This window comes from Hordeum vulgare, chromosome 1H (assembly GCF_904849725.1).
Source record: "Hordeum vulgare subsp. vulgare chromosome 1H, MorexV3_pseudomolecules_assembly, whole genome shotgun sequence".
Lineage (NCBI taxonomy): Eukaryota > Viridiplantae > Streptophyta > Magnoliopsida > Poales > Poaceae > Hordeum > Hordeum vulgare.
The window spans coordinates 48,701,070-48,727,575 of record NC_058518.1 but is presented as its reverse complement, the minus strand read 5'-3'; the positions used below and the strand labels follow the sequence as shown (position 1 = coordinate 48,727,575).

Sequence of the window (26,506 nt, the reverse complement as noted above, 5' to 3'; positions counted from 1 at the left end):
TTGAGTACGTATGACTCAACGCCCGACCAGAGGAGAAGATAGAGAAAAGATGAGTACCATCCCCTATGCTTCAACCATAGGCTCTATTATGTATGCCATGTTGTGTACCAGACCTAATGTGAACCTTGCAATAAGTTTGGTAGGGAGGTAACAAAGTGATCCAGGAGTGGATCACTGGAAAGCGGTCTAGAACATCCTTAAGTACGTGAAAATGACTAAAGATATGTTTCTCGTTTATGGAGGTGCCGAAGAGCTCGTCGTAAAGGCTTACGTCGATGCTAGATTCAACACAGATCCGGATGAATCCAAGTCACAAACCGGATACATGTATATCTTGAATAATGGGGCAGTTAGCTGGTGCAGTAGCAAGCAAAGCGTCGTGGCGGCATCTACATGGGAAGCATAGTAGATAGCTGCTTCGGAAGCAACACATTAAGGAGTCTGGATGAAGGAGTTCATCACTGATCTAGGAGTGATTCCCAGTGCGTCGGGCCCGATGACTCTCTTTTGTGACAACACTGGTGTTATTACCATTGCCAAGGAGCCGAGGTTTCACAAGAAGACCAAAACATCAAGCGCCGTTTCAACTCCATTCATGGATACATCCAGGATGGAGATATAGATATTTGTAAAGTACATATGGATCCGAATGTCGCCCACTCGGTTATACATAATCATACCGAGCTCAATGTGACTAAGGAGTTAGCAACGGGATGATGCATTACGGAATGATTAAAGAGACTTGCCGATAACGAGATTGAACAAGGTATGGGGATACCGACGATCGAATCTCGGGCAAGTATCATACTGGTAGACAAAGGGATTGATTTAATCCCCGACATCGTGGCTCATCCGATGAGATCATCGTGGAGCATGTGGGAGCGAACATCGATATCGAGAACCCATTGTTGGTTATTGACAGGAGAGGTGTCTCGGTCATGTCTACATGGTTCCCGAACCCATAGGGTCTACACACTTAAGGTTCGATGATGCTAGGGTTATACCTGGAATAGTATACGTGATTACCGAACGTTGTTCGGAGTCCCGGATGTGATCGGGACGTCAAGAGGAGTTCCGGAATGGTCCGTAGATAAAGATTCATATATAGGAAGTGAGGATTTGATCACTGGAAGTGTTTTGGGAATCGCCTACAACGTATCGGGACCACCGGAAGGGTTCCAGAGGTCCATCGGGAAGGGCCACCAGCCCCAAAAGGCTACAAGGGCCAAGGGTGGAAGGGAACCAGCCCCTAGATGGGCTGGAGCACCTCCCTCCCCAGCCCAAGGTGCCGGGGCTGCCATGGGCGCCAAGCCCACCCTAGGGCGCCGCCCCTCCTCCTGGACGCCGCCCCTTGCCCATCTAGGGCTGCCATACCACCTAGGGTGGAAACCCTAGGGGTGTGCACCCTCCTCCCTCTCCTCCTATATAAACCCAATGGTTTGGGGCTGTTGGACACACAAGTTTCACCTCTCCACGACGCAGCCCTACCCCTCCTCCTCCTCGTCCTCCATAGCACTTGGCGAAGAACTGCCAGAGTACCACACATTTCCACCATCACCACGCCGTCGTGCTGCGGGAGCTCTCCCTCAACCTCTCCTCTCTCCTTGCTGGATCCAGGCGTAGGAGACGTCACCGGGCTGCACGTGTGTTGAACGCGGAGGCACCGTTATTCGGCGCTTAGATCGGAATCCATTGTGATCTGAATCGCTACGAGTACGACTACATCAACCGCGTTCTAGTAATGCTTCTGCTTAGCGATCTTCGAAGGTATAAAGATGCTCTACCCCATTGCTCGTTGCTGGTTTCTCATGGATAGATCCTTGTGAGGCGTAGGAATTTTTGGAAATTACTATGTTACCCAACAAAGCCAACGTGACGCGTTTCAACTACGTCTTCTTCCCGATGCACCACTACTTCGACACCACTGCACCCATGAAAAACTCGGAGCTTCCTTGCACCCGCGGCTCCACGATGACTTCCTCGACATCAGTTACCCTGACTCGACATCGACCACGACGATCTTTGCACGACTACATCAACCACGGCTACACCATCCTATGCTCTCGGCTACCTCAACATCGCCACATAGGGCTATCGCCTTGCTTTAGCAACCTTGTTGGTTTTCACTCCAGCCACAACTTTGACCATGCATCAACCACTACAACTGGGGGGGGAGGGGTGACCGTCAGCTTACCTTTGTATTATTCTCCAGTCTCACTGTGTGCGTCGCTATCGTTGTGACTGCGGGGGATGTTGGGTATACTCATTATTAGAAAATTAAAGATAGACTAGGATTTTTCCTACCTTGTCTTCTACTCCAAGTTGATAATTGTACTCATATATATATATGCTCATAAGGCTCAAGCAATACAACAATTATTTTACTAATACCCCCTCTTCCTTCTAACAATGTGGATGCAACCTAAGAGCAACTCCAACGGGGCGACCACTTTCGTCCGCTGGAGTCCGTTTGGGTCGACGCGGACACAAAAGTCGGCCCAACGCGCCGACCCAAACGGACGTGCGCCCGCTTTTCGTTCGCAGGTGACCCATTCCCAACCCATTTTTGAGCCAGATTTGCATCGGCGCAGACACGAGACGGACATACGTGTTCGCCTTCTTCTCCCCCCGGGCCAGCTGGTTGGTGGCACATTGGCCTCCCCCCATCAAACAGCAACCGTCGCCCCCTTTGTCACCGACGCCGTCGCCCATTTTTTCTGGTGACTCTACCAGCTGCCGGCCCACGACTAAGAAGCCGTCTCACCACCCTAGCCAGAGCCTCACCAGCACGCTCGTCGGATGCCGGCCACTCCCTTCGCCGGCCGTCTCCTTCGTCGACACCTGCAGGCTGTTTGATAGTTTGCCAAGGTACAAAATGGACTCCGTCGACGAGTTTTTTTTTCACAATTTCCTTTGCGACTCCGACGATTCATCGTCCCATGACGAGGAGGAGATATTGGTTGCCGTGTTGGCCCATCACCACCTCAATAGCCAGCGGCCATTGTTCCGTGGCTCCATTCCGGGCCACCTTCCGGCGTTGAATCACAACCGAGAGAGCGGGCATCTCCTTCTTTGGAAGGACTACTTTGATACAACAAATCCGTTTTTCAAACATCAGAAATTCCGCCACCATTTCCGTATGAGTAGGCATCTTTTCAACCATATTAGAGAGGGGGTGGTCGGCTACGATGGCTATTTCGAGTGCAAACATGATGCCATTGGAAAGATTGGTGTCTCCTGTTATCAGAAATGCACTGCCGCCATCCGAATGCTTGCATACAGAGTGCCCGGTGATCTCATTGACGAGTACATCCGTATGAGCGAGTCTACAGGCCTAGAGTCCCTGTATAAGTTCTGTAAGGCTGTTATTGGTGTGTTTGGTCCAGACTACTTGAGAGAGCAGACTCCTAAAGATACAACTAATTTGTTAGCGATGACTGCCAGCACGGGCTTCCCAAGGATGCTAGGCAACATAGACTGCGTGCACTAGGAGTGGAAGAACTGCCCTTCTGCTTGGCAAGGGTAGTATAAGGGCTGATGACCCACAAGTATAGGGGATCTATTGTAGTCCTTTCGATAAGTAAGAGTGTCGAATCCAACGAGGAGCATAAGGACCTAACAAGTGGTTTTCAGCAAGGTAATCTCCGCAAGTACTGAAATTATCGGTAACAAGTAGTTGTGTGACAAGATAATTCGTAGCAAGTACCTAGTAGCAATGGTAACAAAGGTGTAGCAAAGTGGCCCAATCCCTTTTGTAGCAAGGGACAAGCCTGGAGAAACTCTTATAGGAGGTAAAACGCTCCTGAGGACACATGGGAATTTCTGTCAAGCTAGTTTTCATCATGTTGATACGATTTGCGTTCGGTACTTTGATAGTTTGATATGTGGGTGGACCGGTGCTTGGGTACTGCCCTTACTTGGACAAGCATCCCACTTATGATTAACCCCTCTCGCAAGCATCCGCAACTACGAAATAAGAATTAAGACAAAGTATAACCATAGCATTAAACTAGTGGATCCAAATCAGCCCCTTACGAAGCAACACATAAACTAGGGTTTAAGCTTCTGTCACTCTAGGAACCCATCATCTACTTACTACTTCCCAATGCCTTCTTCTAGGCCCAAATAATGGTGAAGTGTTATGTAGTCGACGTTCACATAACACCACTAGAGGAGAGACAACATACAACACATCAAAATATCGAACGAATACCAAATTCACATGACTACTTATAGCATGACTTATCCCATGTCCTCAAGAACAAAAGTAACTACTCACAAAGCATAATCATATTCATGACCAGAGAGGTATTGAATAGCATCAAGGGTCTGAACATATAATCTTCCACCAAGTAATCCAACTAGCATCAAATACAAAGAGTAATTAACACTACTAGCAACCTTACAAGTACCAATCGGAGTCGCGAGACGGAGATTGGTTACAAGAGATGAACTAGGGTTTGGAGATGAGATGGTGCTGATGAAGATGTTGATGGTGATGAGTCCCCTCCGATGAGAGGAGTGTTGGTGATGACGATGGCAACGATTTCCCTCTCCGGGAGGGAAGTTTCCCCGGCAGGACGACCCTACCGGAGCTCTAGATTGGTTCTGCTCAAGTTCCGCCTCGTGGTGGCGGTGATTCCTCCCGAAAGCCTCCTCTTGATTTTTTGCGGAACGAAACCCTCCTTATAGAAAAAGATGGGGCTAGTGGGCCAACAGGGAGCCCACAAGCCCCCTAGGCGCGACCAGGGGGGCGCCTAGCAGGCTTGTGGCCTCCTGCTGGCTCCCCTCTGGTACTTCTTTGGCCCAGTATTTTTTATAAATTCCAAAATAAACCCTCGTCGATTTTCATGGCTTTCGGAGTTGCGCAGAATAGGTATCTCAAACTTGCTCCTTTTTCAGGCCAGAATTCCATCTGACGGCATTCTCCCTCTTCATGTAAACCTTGCAAAATAAGAGAGAAAAGGCATAGGTATTGTACCGTGAAGTGTAATAACAGCCCATAAAGCGATAAATATCAACATGAAAGCATGATGCAAAATGGACGTATCAACTCCCCCAAGCTTAGACCTGGCTTGTACTCAAGCGAAAGCTGAGATCAATAAATATGCCCACATGTTTAGAGAGAGAGGTGTCGACAAAACAAGATAAGGACATGCAGACATCAAGATCATAGTCAGAACAGCAATATCAACATATAATCTCTCATGCTAAAGTGATAATTCCTTCACAAAGTAAAGTAAGGGTCAAGAACCTTACTGAGAATTAACAACCAATAGCCTTTAGTCATTGAAGCAATTGCAATTTGTCATAACATCGGAAAGAGTCAAGTAAGAGCTTGTAAAGAAAATCCACATACTCAATCATCCTTTTGTCTTCTACAATTGCTACAACTCACATGGTACTCATGAGATCAAAGTTTCAGTCGGACATAGAGAAATATAGGGGCTTATAGTTTCGCCTCCCAACCATATACTTCAAGGGTAATGTCAACAATAATAATTCATGAATACTTACCTCCAAGTTGACATATGAATATAGATCTTTCCCTAGCATATGACGTCAGCCAAGATAAAGGCGAAGTAAGGAATTGGTGTAGATCACCATGACTCTTTCAAGGGCAGAAAGTGAAGGCACAAGATAGGCCCTTCGCAGAGGGAAGCAGAGGTGGTCATGCGCTTTTGAGGTTTGGATGTGTGACCTCTTAGTGTGAAGGAACTTCACATTATATTGCCTCCTGTGATAAAGAACTTTATTATGCAGTCTGTCACTTTTATGTCTTCCTCATCACAGGTTCGTACAAAGCTTATTTTCCACACACTAATAGATCATACATATTTAGGGAGCAATTTTTATTTGCACCGATGACAACATACTTTAGGGATCTTATTCAATCCATAGGTAGGTATGGTGGACTCTCATGGCAAAACTGGGTTGAAGGGTTATGGATGCACAAGTAGTATCTCTACTTGGTGCGGGAGTTTTGGCTGATATGAGGTGGAAGCAATCGTCACATGCTAAGGGATATCTACTCATATAATCATTGTTCGGAACCAAGCAGGCATAATTCATTATGTTGTCTTCCTTGTCCAACATCTACTTCTAAGCATGCAATAGTTTAGTGAGTATTCACAATCATAAATGGTGTCCAAGATGATATGTTTATATGTGAACCTCTCCTTCTTTATCACTTCCTATTAATTGCAACAATGACCAAGGTCTATGTTTGTCCACCCTCAACAAGTTACAATCATCATTATTTTTATATATGAAGCTATCACTTCTCATAAGATCATTACATGATCTTTCATGCTTTTGTTCTTTTATCATTGTTTTCTTTAGATCATGGCATGAAGCAAGGCCCTTAACTAAGACACTCTTTATTATATGGCTCATGAGCTCGAATACATCGGGGGTGACACAAAGCAAAACTCAAGCCTAAAACACTAAGAACTTTATTCTACTAGAGAAAGATAAAACCAAAAAGGATCAAACTAAGAAAAGGTATAGGAAAAAGATGTGATGGTGATACGATACCGGGGCAACTCCCCCAAGCTTGGCACAAGCCAAGGGGATTGCCCATACCCATGCTTAGTTGTCTTCCTTCGGAGCTGATGGTGGTGGAGTTGTTGCAACCTGGGTTTGATCCTCCGTCTTCCAAGGCATAGGTGCCCCATCATGAAAAGATGATCGAGTCTACGGAATCCTCAAATCTGCAGCCAACCGTATTGATTTAAATCTATACTTATACTCACAGTTTTGGTTCTTCAGGTCATAGATCTGGGCTTGGAGGTGATCAATTCTATCATAGAGCCTGGAGAGGTGCTTCCCGACGTCATTGGCATCGATCTTGTGCTTGTTGGTGAACTCCGTGATCATCATGTGGTTGGCGTTGAGTCCATGCTCCACCATCCCTTGGCACTTGAAGACTTGTTGCTCCATTGCTTCAAGCCTCGCCTCCACGCTTCCGGTCTTCTTGGGCCCCTCAACATCACGGATGTGCAGCATCCCCTCACGCATCTCGATAGATTGAGGGTGTTGCAGCACTCCCGCGAGGTAGGGATTGATGACCTTCTCGAAGATCTTGTCCTTCGGAACTTTTTGGGACGTCATAGTGATCTAGATCTGTAGCAGAAATAGGCTTGAAACGAAAACAGAGGAAATTTGCGTGATACGAGGGTCAGACCTTTCGGGAGAATATATAATGATTTTTTTCGACCAGAAGGAGTACTCCGCAAGAAAACGGAGTCCGGGAGGAACACGAGGTGGTCACAAGCCCCACAGGCGCGGCTAGGTGGGTGGCCCGCGCCTGTCAGGCTTGTCGCCTCGTCGTGCGCTTTCTGGACTGCTTTAAAATTTTCTATTTTTCTAAAAATTCCAAAACATAGAAAAATTCCTACTGGAAAAGTTTTGGAGTCGGTTTACTTACGGAATCACATACCTCTTTGTTTTTGGAGTCTGAAACAGGCTGATAAATATCCCTTATGCACTCCTCCGGAGTTATGGTATTGATAATATTGCTTTCAACATTTATGGGACTACCTCAGATATAATGCTTGATTCTTTGCCCATTTACCACTCTCGGAAAATTACCTTCCGTGTTTTTGATCTTGATGGCACCGGAATGATATACTTCCTCAACAATATAAGGACCTTCCCATTTAGAGAGAAGCTTCCCTGCAAAAAATCTTAAACGAGAATTATATAGCAAGACATAATCACCTACATTGAACTCACATTTCTGTATCCTTTTATCATGCCACCTCTTAACCTTTTCTTTGAACAACTTGGCATTCTCATATGCCTGAGTTCTCCATTCATCAAGCGAGCTAATATCAAATAACCTCTTCTCACTAGCAAGTTTGAAATTAAAGTTGAGCTCTTTGATTGCCCAATAAGCCTTATGGTCTAGCTCAAGAGGTAAATGGCATGATTTACCGTAAACCATTTTGTACGGAGACATGCCCATGGGATTCTTATAAGCAATTCTATAAGCCCACAGTGCATCATCGAGCTTCTTAGACCAATTCTTTCTACACCTATTGACAGTCTTTTGCAGAATTAGTTTAATCTCTCTATTGCTTAGCTCTACTTGACCACTGGACTAAGGGTGATAGGGAGATGCAATTCTATGATTGACATCGTACTTAGCAAGCGTTTTACGGAAAGCACCATGAATGAAATGTGAACCACCGTCGGTCATTAGATATCTAGGGACTCCAAATCTAGGGAAAATAACTTCTTTAAGCATCCTGATAGAGGTGTTGTGATCAACACTACTAGTTGGGATATCTTCTACCCACTTAGTAACGTAATCAACAACAACTAGGATATGAGTACAGCCGTTGGATTTTTGAAAAGGTCCCATATAATCAAAACCCCAATCATCAAATGGTTCAATGACAAGTGAATAATTCATAGACATTTCCTGACGTTTACTGATATTACCTATTCTTTCACATTTTTCACAAGACAAGACAAACTTACGGGCATCCTTGAAGAGAGTGGGCCCATAGAAACCTAATTGCAATACCTTGTGTGCAGTTCTATCTCCCGCATGGTGTCCTCCGTAGGCATTGGAGTGACACTTCTGTAGGATCTGTCCCTGTTCATGTTCAGGTACACAACGTCTAATAACACCATCTACTCCTTCCTTATAAAGGTGAGGATCATCCCAAAAGTAATGTATCAAATCAAAGAAGAATTTCTTGTTTTGCTGGTATGTGAAACTAGGTGGTATATATTTGGCAACGATATAGTTTGCATAATCAGCATACCATGGTGTACTACGTGAAGTATTGATGGCATTCAGTTGCTGATCAGTAAAGCTATCATCAATAGGTTGTGGGTTATCAAGAACATTCTCCAACCTAGACAAGTTATCTGCTACTGAGTTATCAGCACCCTTCCTGTCGACAACATGCAAATAAAATTCTTGTAGCAAGAGAACCCATCTGATAAGTCTAGGTTTAGCGTCTTTCTTTTCCATGAGGTACTTAATAGCAGCATGATCAGTGTGAATAGTGACTTTGGAATCAACTATGTAAGATCTAAACTTTTCACATGCAAACACGACTACTAAAAATTCCTTTTCCGTAGTAGCATAGTTTCTTTGGGCACTGTCTAGAGTTTTACTAGCATAGTGAATAACATTCAACTTCTTATCAACTCTTTGTCCTAGAACAGCGCCAATAGCATAATCACTAGCATCACACATAATTTCAAAAGGTAAGTTCCAATTAGGTGGTTGAACAAGAGGCGTAGTTATCAAAGCCTTCTTAAGTATTTCGAAGGCTTCCTCACAATCATCGTCAAAAACAAAAGGAATATCCTTTTGCAAGAGATTGGTAAGAGGCCTAGAAATCTTAGAGAAGTCTTTAATGAACCTTCTATAGAAACCAACATGACCAAGGAAACTTCTTATGCCTTTGATATTTGTGGGGCATGGCATTTTCTCGATCGCATCAACCTTAGCCTTATCGACTTCAATAGCTCTTTCAGAAATTTTATGTCCTAAGACGATGCCTTCATTAACCATAAAGTGGCACTTCTCCCAATTCAAGACAAGATTGGTATCTTTACATCTCTGCAAGACTCGATCAAGGTTGCTGAGGCAATCATCAAAAGAAGACCCGTAAACGGAGAAGTCATCCATGAAAACCTCAACAATCTTTTCATAAAAGTCAGAGAATATAGCCATCATACATCTTTGAAAGGTGGCAGGTGCATTACATAAGCCAAAAGGCATACGTCTATAAGCAAAGGTACCGAAAGGGCACGTGAAAGTGGTTTTCTCCTAATCAGATTGTGCAACTGGTATTTGGGAGAAACCAGAATAACCATCTAGAAAGCAGAAGTGTGTGTGTTTAGATAGTCTTTCTACCATTTGGTCGATAAAAGGCAAAGGGTAATGATCTTTCCTAGTGGCTTTATTCAATTTCCTAAAATCAATCACCATCATATAGCCAGTAATAATCCTCTATGGGATCAATTCATCCTTATCATTAGGGACAATGGTAATATCGCTCCCTTCTTAGGGACGCAATGCACCGGACTCACCCAATCACTATGAGCAACATGATAGATAATACCTGCTTCCAGGAGCTTTAGTATTTCTTTTCTTACTACCTCTTTCATCTTAGGATTTAATCGCCGTTGATGATCGGCAACTGGTTTCGAATCAGGATCGGTTTTAATCTTGTGCTGGCATAGAGTGGGACTAATGCCCTTAAGATCACCAAGAGTATATCCAATAGCAGCATGGTGCTTCTGCAGAGTTTTTAGTAACTTCTTGCTTCATGCTCTGAGAGGCTAGCACTAATTACAACAGGATATATCTCCTTTTCATCGAGATAAGCATACTTAAGAGTATAAGGCAACTGTTTGAGCTCGAACACAGGATCACCCTTTGGTGGGGGTGGATCTCCAAGAAGTTCAACATGCAAATTATTCTTAAGGATAGGATATTATTCAAAGATAACTCTATCTATCTCATCCCTTTCATCCATATGCATATCATTTTCATGGTCAAGCAAGTATTGCTCTAAGGTATCAGTAGGAGGCACGTCAATAGAAGCTAGGGCAATAATTTCATCCTTACTAGGAAACTCTTTTTTCATGAGGTTGTCTACCAAACTTGGAGAAATTGAACTCATGTGACACACCTTCAAAGCCAACCGTGACAGTTTGCTTCTTACAGTCAATATGAGCATTCACAGTATCAAGAAAAGGTCTGCCAAATATGATGGGACAAAAGCTATCTTGTGTGGTAACAAGAACGAGGAAATCAGCAGGATACTTCGTTTTACCACACAATACTTCAACATCTCTAACAATTCCCACATGGCAGATAGTATCTCTATTGGCAAGCTGAATAGTGACATCAATAGGTTCCATCTCGATAGGTGCAATCTCGTCTTTAATTTCATCATATAAGGATTGAGGTATTACACTAACACTAGCACCCACGTCACATAAACCATGATAACAATGATCTCCTATCTTAACAGAAACAACAGGCGTGCCAACAACATGCCTATGTTTGTCTCTAGCATGTGGTTTAGCAATTCTAGCGGCATCTTCACATAAGTGAATATCATGGCCATCAACATTGTCGGACATGATATCTTTGATAATAGCAAGGTTCAACTCTAATTTGCTCAGGGGGGTGTAGGTGTTCTAATGTAGCCCCTACATATCATAGTTTGAACTTTAGAATGATCCTTTATCCTAACAGGGAAAGGTGGTTTCTCAATGTAAGCACTGGGAACAATAGGATCATTATAAGCAATGACTTTCTCTTCAACTGGATTGGGTTTAACTACATTGACTTCTAAGGGAGGATGATATTTAAACCACTTCTCTTTAGGGAGATCAATATGAGCAGCAAATGATTCACACAATGAAGCTACTATCTCAGAGTCAAGTCCATACTTAGTGCTAAAATCACAAAAAGTATTTGTTTCGACAAAGGATTTAACGCAATCAAACTTGAGATTCATACCTGACTCCTTACCTTCATCAAACTCCCAATCTTTAGAGTTGCGTTTAATTCTTTCCAATAACTTCCATTTGAAGTCAATATCTCTCTTCATAAAAGAACCGGTACAAGAAGTGTCAAGCATGGTGCGATAATCATGAGAAAGCCGAGCATAGAAGTTCTGAATGATAATTTCTCTCGAGAGCTCATGGTTGGGGCATGAATATAACATTGATTTAAGCCTCCCCAAGCTTGAGCGATGATTTCTCTGTCACAAGGCCAAAAATTATAATTATAATTGCGATCACGATGTACTAGATGCATAGGATAAAACTTTTTATGAAATTCCAATTTCAACCGGTTGTAGTTCCATGATCCAGTATCATCACATAGCCTATACCATGTCAATGATTTATCCCTCAAAGATAAGAGAAACACCTTCTTCTTGACCTCATCCTCGGGCAAACATGCAAGCTTAAATAAACCACAAACTTCATCTACATAGATTAGATGCAAGTCGGGATGTGATGTTCCATATCCTGTAAAAGGATTAGCCAGCAGTATCTCAAGCATATCCGAAGGAAATTCATAGCAAATATTTTCAGCAGGTGCAGCAGGTTGAGGAGCAAATCCTTGTGCTTCCGTTCAAGGTGAATATACCCCGAACAAGCTCCTCAAAGGATTAGTTTCCATAGTGACAAGTGACAACAAATTTCACCACACTATACAAATGTTTCCTTACCAAATTCCACTTACCAAAGGCGCTTCATTCCCCGGCAACGGTGCCAGAAAAGAGTCTTGATGACCCACAAGTATAGGGGATCTATCGTAGTCCTTTCGATAAGTAAGAGTGTCGAACCCAACGAGGAGCAGAAGGATCTCACAAGTGGTTTTCAACAAGGTAATCTCTGCAAGTACTAAAATTATCGGTAACAAGTAGTTGTGTGACAAGATGATTCGTAGAAAGCAGCAAGTAACAACGGTAAAAAAGGTGCAGCAAAGTGTCCCAATCCCTTTTGTAGCAAGGGACAAGCCTGTAGAAACTCTTATAGGAGGTAAAACGCTCATGAGTACACATGGGAATTTCTGTCAAGCTAGTTTTCATCATGTTCATATGATTCACGTTCGGTACTTTGATAGTTTGATATGTGGGTAGACCGGTGCTTGGGTACTTCCCTTACTTGGACAAGCACCCCACTTATGATTAACCCCTCTCGCAAGCATCCGCAACTACGAAATAAGAATTAAGACAAAGTATAACCATAGCATTAAACTAGTGGATCCAAATCAGCCCCTTACGAAGCAACACATAAACTAGGGTTTAAGCTTCTGTCACTCTAGGAACCCATCATCTACTTACTACTTCCCAATGCCTTCTTCTAGGCCCAAATAATGGTGAAGTGTTATGTAGTCGACGTTCACATAACACCACTAGAGGAGAGACAACATACAACACATCAAAATATCGAACGAATACCAAATTCACATGACTACTTATAGCATGACTTATCCCATGTCCTCGGGAACAAAAGTAACTACTCACAAAGAATAATCATATTCATGACCAGAGACGTATTGAATAGCATCAAGGGTCTGAACATATAATCTTCCACCAAGTAATCCAACTAGCATCAACTACAAAGAGTAATTAACACTACTAGCAACCTTACAAGTACCAACCGGAGTCGCGAGACGGAGATTGGTTACAAGAGATGAACTAGGGTTTGGAGATGAGATGGTGCTGATGAAGATGTTGATGGTGATGAGTCCCCTCCGATGAGAGGAGTGTTGGTGATGACGATGGCGACGATTTCCCCCTCTGATATGGTGCTGATGAAGATGTTGATGGTGATGAGTCCCCTTCGATGGGAGGAGTGTTGGTGATGACGATGGAGATGAGATGGAGGAAGACCCTGCCAGAGCTCTAGATTGGTTCTCCTCAAGTTCCGCCTCGTGGCGGCGGCGAATCCTCCCGAAAGCCTCCTCTTGATTTTTTCCAGAATGAAACCCTCCTTATAGCAAAAGAGGGGGGCAAGTGGGCCAACAGGGAGCCCACAAGCCCCCTAGGCGCGGCCAGGGGGGCGCGCCTAGCAGGCTTGTGGCCTCCTGCTGGCTCCCCTCTGGTACTTCTTCGGCCCAATATTTTTTATAAATTCCAAAATAAATCCTCGTTGATTTTCACGGCTTTTAGAGTTGCGCATAATAGGTATTTCAAACTTGCTCCTTTTTCAGGCCAGAATTCCAGCTGCCGGCATTCTCCCTCTTCATGTAAATCTTGCAAAATAAGAGAGAAAAGGCATAAGTATTGTACCATGAAGTGTAATAAGAGCCCATAAAGCGATAAATATCAACATGAAAGCATGATGCAAAATGGACGTATTAGAGGCCGTGGCGTCTCAAGATCTCTGGATCTGGCACTCTTTCTTTGGCATGGCCTGGTGACACAATGATATCAATGTGCTTCAGCGCTCGCTAGTGTTTGCTAGGCTTACCGAAGGCAACAGCCCACCGGGAACTTTACTATCATCAGCCACAACTACGACAAATGATACTTCCTGGGTGACGGTATCTATCCTCAGTGGACCACTATTGTCAAGACAATCCTCGACCCTGTCAGAGAGAAGAGGAAAATATTTTCCCAAGATCAAGAGAGTGCTAGGAAGGATGTTGAGCGTGCCTGTAACACCCAAGATGCGGTCCGATCCTTATTTTGGCACGAGGGCCTTGACAGGGATAGAAACACATCTCATCGTTTCGCAAGAATGGATATCGTTACAAGTACATGTACTAAAAAGATGAGTTTAAGGAGTTGGCTTACACTCGCCATAAGCTACATCAATATCACATCAATACAACAATATATAGCCGTCATGAATAAGAGCAGGGTCCGTCTACGGACGAAAACAAATGATAAAAGAATGACTTCCATCCTTGCTATCCCAGGCTATCGGCCTGGAACCCATCCTAGATCGAAGAAGAAGAGAAAGAAACTCCAAATAGAACAATCAGCGCGCTCGCGTCAAAGTAACTTTTTACCTGTGCCTGCAACTGGCTTTGTAGTAATCTGTGAGCCACAGAGGTCTCAACAATCTCATTTCAAAAATTATCAAGACTAGCAAAGCTTAATGGGTGAGGTATGGTTAAGTGGTGAGGCTGCAACAAGCGACTAAGCATTATTTGAGGTGGCTAACTTACGAGTACAAGAATAAGAGGCAGGATGATCTACGCATAGCGGACGTGAGGTACGGATGATCAAATGAATGATCCTGAACACCTACTTACGTCAGACATAACCCCACCATGTCCTCAATTGGAGAAGGAGCTCACGAAAGAGACAATCATGGTTACAAACTCAGTTGGCAAGGTTTTAATTAAGTTTACTTCAAGTTATCTAGAACCAGATGTTAAAAAAAGTTTCCACGTTGCCACATAACCATGGGCACGACTTTCCGAAAGATTTAACTCTACAGGGGTGCTCCAACTAGTCCATCACAAAGTACCACACGCTGTGCCGGAAGGACCTCGATCAGGGACACCCGTGATCTCCTCGGGTTCCTATTGGAAAACCTCCACCTCGAGATAGCCCAAAGTATCCTTAGAATCCCATGCACGAGACGCTCGAGAAAGGCAAAACAAGTCCAGCAAGGCCGCCAGGCGTGTCGACGATCCCTATAGGAGCCGCTTATGTCGTTCTCAGGACATGACGGATGAGCTACGCGTATAATCGCCTGATAGACATCACCCGAGTTGCCTCGGGTTTGTCCCGCACAGTGCTCTATTTTGGACCAGCACTGGCCCTCCCTGTATTATGTTGAATTACTCCTCGGGTTCATGACGCCCTATGTTTTTCAGTATTAACATAATTTTATGTTGGGCAAATATAGTACCAATGTTGGGCCTTGCCAGACGAGCTTTATCCCAAAATGAGAATCTAAGGGGTCCCCATAACAACCCCAAGCATGTTAGGAGCGCTCATTTATGGAACATAACACCGGTAGCCGAAACTAAGGCGACAAAGGTGGAACAAAACACTAGGCTAGAAAGCCAAGCCTTCCACCTTTTACCAAGTATATATGTGCATTAATTTAAATAACATTGATATGGTGATATAACAAGGAACCCATGTTATCACATGGAAGCAACTGCACCTGCAACTAGCAATGTTACCAAAAGGCCGAGCAAGTGGTAACATAGCCAAACAAGGTTTGCTGGGTAGTGAAAAGATTAGAGATTTTCATGGCAATGTTGGGGGCTGATATGTAACAGGTGGTAGGCAGTGAGACATAGCGAGAGAAACGAGACAACTAGCATGGAAGTGGTAGTAATGGTATCTAGGGAAATGATCATCTTGCGTGTGATCCCACTTAGAAGAAGAACGACTCCGTGAAGGAGACGAACCGACGTAGTCGAACGGATCCTCACATTCCGAAATGCTTGTGGAACTCTATCAAGATGAAGCAAATCGGAAAGAAGAATCAACAAACGATATTCACCACGGCACATGCACGACATGATGCTATTCACATATGATGCATGAACGGTTTCAAATAAGCAAGCCACGGTATGGCAATTCGCAACAGTCAAACGCTACACATTAAGTGAAGCTCAATATGCAACGAGTTGCATATTGACGACACTCCACATTTAATTATTTAGTTCACTCCCATTTATTTACACGACAATATTAAATTTTGTTAAACATGGCAAGGGATGAAGCACAAATGAACTAACTAACTAGGCATTTTAAATAAAGTCGGAAACAACCTATAACATCTCCGAAATGACCCATGTGTTAACTTTATAATTGGTCCAGATCTGTCCTAATCATATTTTATTTTTGTTAAACGGAAAAAGTGGTTCACGTGATTCTACTCATTGTTCTAGTCCATTTATATATATGGATCATCTCCAACGGAGCTACGATTCACTAGCTACGAAATAAACCGTTTTTAACACGGCAACACGCAAATCAATGCAAACAGCATGCTAACAACTTTAAATATGCATGAGGGTTGAAAAATATTTTTCTACACAAAAATCTGCACGTTTTACATATATAATTTGTCGCGATCCAACATACGGTTTAAAAACTACGGGCGTTTGAAAATTAGCACCTAATCTGAAATCCGTGGTAATTAGCTAAAATGCAGAACCAAAGGAATAAAACCAATGCATGGGCCGAATATTCAGCTAGTGGGCCAACAAGGGTGAGCGCAATACACTAAGAAGCGCACGAGGCGCTGGATAGTGGCGGTGCGCTCACCTGTTTGCCCTAGGCCGAAGGGCTGGTCGGGCTGGAGAGGAGGTGGGCTGTGGGAGGCCGAGCTGGGCCGGCGGAGGGAGGCGGAATAGGATGGCTCGGGGCGCTGGGCCTGGTTGCGAACGACGCGGCCCAGGGCTGTGATCAACGGGGGTGCGGGGCTTCGTCTTCCCATACAAGTGCACGCGACAGGGTCCCCCGCGGCGGCCCGTCGGATCGGCGAGGGGGGCTTCGGCGGACAGCTGCTGCCGGGACCGCGATGGTGTGCCCAGATCTGTCAATTCCCGATGGCTGGGAGGCAGCAGGGACGGAGACCGGGGCGGCGCCATGGGAGCTCTACCTGCGGGGAGAGAGGTTAGAGGGAGAGAGGAGACGAAGGAGAGGAGGAGGAGAGAGAGGGGAGGCGGTCTGGTGACCTGGGTAGGTCCAGCGCGGTCGGGGCTCCGGTGCCGGCGACTGCAGGCTGGAGCTCGCCGGAGGTGGCGGAGGCGGGGCTGGTGCCTCGCAGGAGAGGGGGGCGAGCGCTCGGGCGCGCTGGGGCTGGCTCGGGCCTAGTTCGGCCCGGGGTGGGCCAGCTTCGGGCCTCGGTGGGCTGCAACGGCGGGGAGGAGCTGCTGGCGACGTGGCGGCTCCGGATTGGGTGCGCACGGCGGCTGGGTGGCTGGCTGGTGGCGACAAGTGGCGGTGCTAGGCTGGGTAGGCGCGAAAATTGAGGTGGGAGGTGGGAGGAGCCAGATTTGGAAGGGGTGGACTTCCTTATATATGCAGGGATCTAGGGTTAGGGGGTTTTGGAGGGTTTTTCGACCTTTCTATCGCGATCGGACTTTCCGATTGGAGAGCTGGGTTAGGGTTAGCTTAGGTGGGCTAGTTGGACCGTGTTAGAGAGGCTAGGTGTGGAAGAGAGGAAATGTTTGCGGCCCGTGACACGCGTTTTTAAAAACACCCAAAACGCCCGACGATAAACCGACTATAGTGCCGCTATATATTTAACGGTACGAGTATCAAACAAACTCCGATTACGACGAAATTTGGCAGGCGGCATACCTACACTATATTAAGACTGCATGCCCAGTTTCAAGCCAATTCGAGAGTATTTGATACACAATTTTACAAACAGTATTTTAACAATGCCGCGAGCGCGTGCGTGTGTGGTCCGTCTCGAAACGGCCAGCTACAAAAACAGAGAGAACCGGCAACTAATAACGGTTGCAAGTTTTGAAAACTGGCGACAACGGAGTGCCGATGCAATCCGGATGATGCGCATGATGCGATGATGAGTGCGACAAACAATCCAATCACATGGTGCAACGGAATAAAAGGGGAATTTTCTAGTGCGTCGGTCTCGGGTTGTCAGAGTGCCTTTGGTGTTTTGCAATCTCGATGGGGCATCGTCCGGTATCCTGCTAATACTTGGAGCAAGCATAAACTATGAGAGGTGATGACTGCTTGTGTGATCATGCATAATATGATCGTAGAAGATGAGCGCCCAGATGTATGATCAAGGGTTTCAGTTTCAGGATGAGAATGTTGTGCCTGAGCATGGACGAGCTGCAACTTTGAACAGTCCACCAAATTTCATCATGACATACGTGATTGAGAAACACGTGTGCAACTGCAAAATGATTTCGTTGAGCATATGTGCGCTCATGTTGACAACCAATAGATGTATCTTCTTTATTCGGCTTGCAAAACTATGTGAGACATTTTTTACTTTTATTCGGCTTATAAAACTATGCTATTTTATTTAGTTGAAACTATATATTTGAATGCAAAAACAATACAAAAATGAGCTATTTGTTAAAATAGGGTGACCAACCGGCCACAGCAGTACATATGAGTCGACGCGTTTGCGCAATGCCGATCCAAATTTAAGATGCCGGGCGGACGAATGGCTTAAATGGATAAAAAACGAACAAACACGTCATTTGTTTGGATCAGCACGCCGAAGTTGCTCTAATTAGGATAGCAATGGAAAAGTATATACTCCCTCCGTTTCTAAATATTTGTTTTTCTAAATATTCAACTACGGACTACATACGAAGGGAAATGAATGAATCTATATACTTTAAATTATGTCTATATATATCCGTATGTAGTCCGTAGTGAAATCTTTAAAAAGACAAATATTTAAAAACGAAGGGAGTATTTTTTAGTCCCGCAAGTCCTCGTAGGATAAAGTTAGGGCTTTCTCCAATAACAAAGTTGGGTACTGCTTGCACAAGGACGATCACCGGATCTCGTATGACCTGCATGTACAAGTAAAGAAAAGAATTTGTTTTTTTTTAAACCGGGAACCCCTTGTAAAGAAAAGAATTAGAACTCACTTTTACCCATGCCATCTTTATCGCTGACGGAAGCTACGAATATATTTGTATATAAGCAACAGAGAACGGACGTTTGGCTCCAGGGAGCTATGGAGGTCGAAATTTTAAAAAAATTCAAAATTCAAAATGTTTAGTTTCACTTTTTTTTTAAAAATATAAAACTAAACAAGGATGTGATCAGTGTGTGTAAAATTTCAGGTCGAAATACTTTGAAACGCAACCTGTACAAAAAAACAACTTCTTTGTCTGAAATGATGAATAGTAATATATGTTAAAAAGTTACAGATTTATTTTTTTTGCACAACCCTCATTTCAATATATTTTATTTTGAAAATTTACACACTTGTACTCCCTCCGTTCCAAAATATAAGACCTTTTAGGTATTTCACTAGAAAACTACATACGGAGCAAAATGAGTGAATCTATACTCTAAAATATGTTTATGTACATTCATATATAATTTATAGTACAATCTCTAAAAGGTCTTATATTTAGAAACGGAGGAAGTATATTATAACTTCATCTATCTATGTATTTTTTACAGAATTTTTTGAAATATTAAAATACGAATTTTCATGAAATTTAAAGTTTGAATTTAAAGGCCTTCATGAAGCTCGGGAGCCAAAAGCAATTTCCGTAAGCAATACTACTACATTCTGCGTTAGATTCCATTCTGCCCCTTTCCTCTATATGTTTCAAGTGATCATCCACCATCATCACGAACGATGGCTAGAGAGCGAGGTGGAGGCATGGCCGGCAGCGGCGATGTCGCGGTACACGTCGAACATCTGGCGCGCCGCCTGATGCAGAAACAGGAGGGCGTGGCGGCGGAGGAGCAGCACCGGACCATGGTGAGCAGACACCGGGTGTCCCGTGTCCCCGCCCGTCACCGTGACAACAACGCCGACGCCTACACGCCGTGGTTCGTTGCCATTGGCCCGCTCCACGCCCGTGATGACCGGCGCCTCCGTCCCGCCGAGCGGCTCAAGGTGGCCTACCTCAACGGCCTCATCTCCCGTGGTCACCCGGACCCGAGGCACCACCTCGCCGTCATCCAGAAGTACGTTCACGTCGTCGCCGCCCGCGAGCAGGAGGCCCGGGCCATGTACGCCAGCGAGGAGGTCGTCGACATTGCCTCTGATGACTTCATCCTGATGATGGTGCTGGACGGCTGCTTCATCATCGAGCACCTCGTCAACGTCGCAACCGGCATCGAGGAGCCGTCGTTGTACGCCATGCCCTTCGGAACCCGGCAGCTCTCCGTCGACCTCATCCTCGCCGAGAACCAGATGCCTTTCTTCGTCCTCGTCGACCTCATCTCAAGCACCATACTGCCGGAGTTTGGGGCCACCGGCTACACCCCGTCTGTGCTGCTCGTGAAGCTCGTGCTGTACTACTTGGCCGGCGAGAAGGGCCGCGACATGAGCGAGGCGCTGCCGCCGGCCGACGGGATCTCCCACGTTCTGGACCTGCTCCACGCGATGATCACCGAGGCGCGGACACGGTGGGAGCCGCCGCCGCGCGCCATCCAGGACGGTGGCAGGACGCAGGCGGCATGGCGGCTGGCTCGCCGTCTCCTGTCGCTGGTCTTGGCGCCGCTGCTGCACTGGATTGTGCACGATGGCCGCAGGAGGCCCCTGCGGGGGGAGCATGTGCCGTCGGCAAGCGACATGAAGCGGATGCGGGTGGAGTTGAAGAAGGCGCGCGGATCGGGGGGCAAGGCGGTATGCGGCATCGCCTCGGTGATGGGCCCGGTCCCTCTGGTGGTGAACCTAGTGCACGGGGGGGACCATCTGCTGCTGCCGCAGTTGCGGCTCGAGTTCCGCACGGCGCCGCTGCTGCTGAACCTGTTGGCGTTCGAGCAGTCGTCGTCCGCGTCGATGAGGACGCCGACGGAGGTGTCGGCGTACGTGTCTTTCATGGCGAAGATGGTGCAGACAGCGGAGGACGCGCGCTTGCTGTTGGCGGAGGAGGTGCTGCAGCAGGACGGCAGCGCCGGCAACCAGAGCATAGAGGAGGTGGTGAGGTTCTTCCGGATGGTTGGCGCCGCGAGCGAGTCGGCGGCCGGCGCCGAGGTGCTGGAGACGAGCTACCTGTGCGTGCTGGTGGAGAAGCTGAGGGAGCGGAGCCGTAGCTGGGCCTACGTGGATCGCAACTACTACACCTTCCTCGCCGAGTTCGTGGCCTTGGTCACCTTCGTCTCCAGTGTCTCGACCATACTCCAGACTTACGCAGCCTTCAAGTACCACTGATCATCTTCTGGGCCTTCCTGTAAACTATGAACTGCATGCCCATGTAGCCCATAGAAGTAGGACCATGTCAGTGGAAAAAACATCTATGAAACTGTGTTGATTTATGGACATCGTGACACATCTGCGCCCGCAACTCCATCCGGTCCGACCCTCTCCGTTTAGAACAAAACGAACAAACCTCACGGTCTGGCGCACGTCGTCCTCGACGCATCTTGTTTATTTTGTGTCCGGCCGACCCATTTTCGACGGAAAAATGCGTCCAGTCTGAGTCCTGGCAGACAGCGAGCGGGCGCGCTCCAACTCTCCTCTCGTCCGCGTTGGGGACTCGTGGGAGGCGGCCACCTACCTTCCATCGTCCGTATTTACTGCGCACGCTCGGTAGGCCCCGCTTGTCATCCACTCAGACGGGTGGTCGCCGTCCTTCTTTATGGGGAAGTCGTGGACCGGCACAGCGCACACGCCCACTCCACTCCTGATGCCTCCTCGGGACCGACACCAAACCCTAGCTTTCTTCCCCCTCTCTCGAGCTCTCCGGCCACCGACAGCAATGGGGTGGTGGAGCACCGGCGGCAAGGGGAAGGGGGCGCACGACCACGAGGCTGGGTCCTCGGCCGGCCGCCGCCGTGCCGCAAGCGAGCCGCGCCGTTCTTCTTCTCCGCCACGGCCTGCTCCGACAGCCTTCTCCATTGCCCCTCCGGGCGCCCCGCTGCTCTCCCGGCAGTACATCCGTGTGGATGTATGCCGCCGCTATTGGGACACAAGGACGCCGCTCCCGTGGAGTGACGTCCACTTGCCGAACAATTGGCACCTGTTCGTCGATCGGGTGTCGATCCCGCCAGTGCCAATGAGCGGTCGTGTCCGCCGCGACGAGATCCATTGCCGCCGACGCCGCTTCCCCGACGCTCTCTAATACGACCCGAGGTACGTTGTGGATTCCCTCCTGTGGGACACTTGGTTCCATGATGAGCACGACGTGCGGCACGCGTCCTATTTTGCCGGCAAACACAATAGCCCGCGGCGGACACGTGCAGATCGCCGGGCGCGCCCTCCGAGCCCTCCTCAGGTGTGTGGCCTGATGCCGACCCCGTCGCCGTCGCCCTCTCCGTCGCCACCACCACATCCTTGTTGGGGAACGTCGCATGGGAAACAAAAATTTTCCTACGCGCACGAAGACCTATCATGGTGATGTCCATCTACGAGAGGGGATGAGTGATCTACGTACCCTTGTAGACCGTACAGCAGAAGCGTTAGTGAACGCGGTTGATGTAGTGGAACGTCCTCACGTCCCTCGATCCGCCCCGCGAACAATCACGCGATCAGTCCCACGATCTAGTACCGAACGGACGGCACCTCCGCGTTCAGCACACGTACAGCTCGACGATGATCTCGGCTTTCTTGATCGAGCAAGAGGGACGGAGAGGTAGAAGAGTTCTCCGGCAGCGTGACGGCGCTCCGGAGGTTGGTGATGACCTTGTCTCAGAAGGGCTCCGCCCGAGCTCCGCAGAAACGCGATCTAGAAGAAAAACCGTGGAGGTATGTGGTCGGGCTGCCGTGGAAAAGTCGTCTCAAATCAGCCCTAAAACCTCCGTATATAAAGGTGGGAGGGAGGAGACCTTTCCTTGGGGCTCAAGGAGCCCCAAGGGGTCGGCCGAGTCCAAGGGGTAAGGCTCCCCCCCCCAAACCGAGTTGGACTTGGTTTGGTGGGTGGGAGTCCTTCCTTCCCTTCCCACCTCCCTTTTTTTTCTTTTCTCTTTGATTTTCTTTCCTAGGCGCATAGGGCCCTTTTGGGCTGCCCCACCAGCCCACTAAGGGCTGGTGTGCCACCCTCAAGACCTATGGGCTTCCCCGGGGTGGGCTGCCCCCCCCCCCCCCCCCCCGGTGAACTCCCGGAACCCATTCGTCATTCCCGGTACATTCCCGGTAACTCCGAAAACCTTCCGGTAATCAAATGAGGTCATCCTATATATCAATCTTCGTTTCCGGACCATTCCGGAAACCATCGTGATGTCCGTGATCTCATCCGGGACTACGAACAACATTCGGTAACCAACCATATAACTCAAATACGCATTAAACAACGTCGAACCTTAAGTGTGCAGACCCTGTGGGTTCGAGAACTATGTAGACATGACCCGAGAGACTCCTCGGTCAATATCCAATAGCGGGACCTGGATGCCCATATTGGATCCTACATATTCTACGAAGATCTTATCGTTTGAACCTCAGTGCCAAGGATTCATATAATCCCGTATGTCATTCCCTTTGTCCTTCGGTATGTTACTTGCCCGAGATTCGATCGTCAGTATCCGTATACCTATTTCAATCTCGTTTACCGGCAAGTCTCTTTACTCGTTCCGTAATACAAGATCCCGCAACTTACACTAAGTTACATTGCTTGCAAGGCTTGTGTGTGATGTTGTATTACCGAGTGGGCCCCGAGATACCTCTCCGTCACACGGAGTGACAAATCCCAGTCTCGATCCATACTAACTCAACCAACACCTTCGGAGATACCTGTAGAGCATCTTTATAGTCACCCAGTTACGTTGCGACGTTTGATACACACAAAGCATTCCTCCGGTGTTAGTGAGTTATATGATCTCATGGTCATAGGAACAAATACTTGACACGCAGAAAACAGTAGCAACAAAATAACACGATCAACATGCTACGTCTATTAGTTTGGGTCTAGTCCATCACGTGATTCTCCTAATGACGTGATCCAGTTATCGAGCAACAACACCTTGTTCATAATCAGAAGACACTGACTATCTTTGATCAACTGGCTAGCCAACTAGAGGCTTGCTAGGGACGGTGTTTTGTCTATGCATCCACACATGTAAATGAGTCTTCATTCAATACAATTATAGCATGGATAATAAACGATTATCTTGATACAGGAATTATAATAATAACTATATTTATTATTGCCTCTAGGGCATAATTCCTACTGTCTCCCACTTGCACTAGAGTCAATAATCTAGCCCTCACATCATCATGTGAATTACATTGTAATAAATCTAACACCCATACAGTTCTGGTGTTGATCCTGCTTTGGCCGTGGAAGAGGTTTAGTCAGCGGGTCTGCTACATTCAGATCCGTGTGCACTTTGCATATATTTACGTCCTCTCCTTCGATGTAGTCGCGGATGAGGTTGAAGCGTCGTTTGATGTGTCTGGACTTCTTGTGAAACCGTGGTTCCTTTGCTAAGGCAATGGCACCCGTGTTGTCACAGAACAAGGTTATTGGATTCAGTGCGCTTGGCACCACTCCAAGATCCGTCATGAATTGCTTCATCCAGACACCCTCCTTAGCTGCCTCCGAGGCAGCCATGTACTCCGCTTCACATGTAGAATCTGCTACGACGCTCTGCTTGGAACTGCACCAGCTTACCGCGCACCCATTAAGAATAAATATGTATCCGGTTCGCGACTTAGAGTCGTCCGGATCTGTGTCAAAGCTTGCATCGACGTAACCTTTTACGGCGGGCTCTTCGTCACCTCCATACACGAGAAACATCTCCTTAGTCCTTTTTAGGTACTTCAGGATATTCTTGACCGCCGTCCAGTGATCCACGCCTGGATTACTCTGGAACCTACCTGCCATACTTATGGCCAGGCTAACATCCGGTCTAGTGCACAGCATTGCATACATGATAGAACCTATGGCTGAAGCATAGGGGACGGAGCGCATATGCTCTCTATCTTCATCAGTTGCTGGGCACTGAGTCTTACTCAATCTCGTACCTTGTAAAACTGGCAAGAACCCTTTCTTGGACTATTCCATTTTGAACCTCTTCAAAACTTTATCAAGGTATGTGCTTTGTGAAAGTCCTATCAGGCGTTTTGATCTATCCCTATAGATCTTAATGCTTAGAATGTAAGCAGCTTCTCCTAGGTCCTTCATAGAGAAACTTTTATCCAAGTAATCCTTTATGCTCTCCAAAAACTCCACATTGTTTCCAATCAGCAATATGTCATCCACATATAATATTAGAAACGCCACAGAGCTCCCACTCACTTTCTTGTAAATACAAGATTCTCCACCACTTGTATAAACCCAAATGCTTTGATCACCTCATCAAAGCGTTTGTTCCAACTCCGAGATGCTTGCACCAGTCCATAAATGGATCGCTGGAGCTTGCACACCTTGTTAGCATTCTTAGGATCGACAAAACCTTTGGGTTGTATCATATACAACTCTTCCTTAAGGAAACTGTTAAGGAACGCCGTTTTGACATCCATCTGCCAGATTTCATAATCGAAAAATGCAGCTATTGATAACATGATTCTGACGGACTTAAGCATTGCTACGGGTGAGAATGTCTCATCGTAGTCAACTCCTTGAACTTGTGAAGAACCCTTTGCCACAAGTCGAGCTTTATAAACGGCCACATTGCCGTCAGCGTCCGTCTTCCTCTTAAAGATCCATTTGTTCTGAATAGCCTTGCGGCCCTCAGGTAGTACTTCCAAAGTCCACACTTTGTTCTCATACATGGATCCTATCTCGGACTTCATAGCTTCTAGCCATTTGTTGGAATCTGGGCCCACCATTGCTTCTTCATAATTTGCAGGTTCATTGTTGTCTAACAACATGATTGATAAGACGGGATTACCGTACCACTCTGGAGCAGTACGTGGTCTCGTCGACCTGCGTGGTTCGATAGAAACTTGAACCGGAGTTTCATGATCATTATCATTAACTTCCTCCTCAACCGGCGTCGCAACGACAGAGGGTTCCCCTTGTCCTGCGCCACCATCCAGAGGGATGAGAGGTTCGACAACCTCGTCAAGTTCTATCTTCCTCCCACTCAATTCTCTCGAGAGAAACTCCTTCTCGAGAAAAGCTCCGTTTTTAGCAACAAACACTTTGCCCTCGGATTTGAGATAGAAGGTGTACCCAACTGTCTCTTTTGGGTAACCTATGAAGACGCACTTTTCCGCTTTGGGTTCCAGCTTTTTAGGCTGAAGCTTTTTGACATAAGCATCACATCCCCAAACTTTAAGAAACGATAACTTTGGCCTTTTGCAATACCACAGTTCGTATGGTGTCGTCTCAACGGATTTTGATGGTGCCCTATTTAAAGTGAATGCAGTTGTTTCTAATGCATAACCCCAAAATGATAACGGCAAATCGGTAAGAGACATCATAGATCGCACCATCTCTAATAAAGTACGATTACGACGTTCG

The 26,506-nt window shown here is 46.5% G+C and overlaps 1 protein-coding gene across 1 annotated transcript; it reads left to right on the top strand.

The window, feature by feature from the left end:
• The first annotated feature begins 19,810 nt into the window (after positions 1-19,810).
• LOC123406487 lies at positions 19,811-21,423 on the top strand. Its single transcript, XM_045099913.1, has one exon. It carries the CDS (start codon positions 19,813-19,815, stop codon positions 21,313-21,315), a length of 1,503 nt encoding a protein of 500 aa, XP_044955848.1. The 5' UTR covers positions 19,811-19,812; the 3' UTR covers positions 21,316-21,423.
• Positions 21,424-26,506: the final 5,083 nt, after the last annotated feature.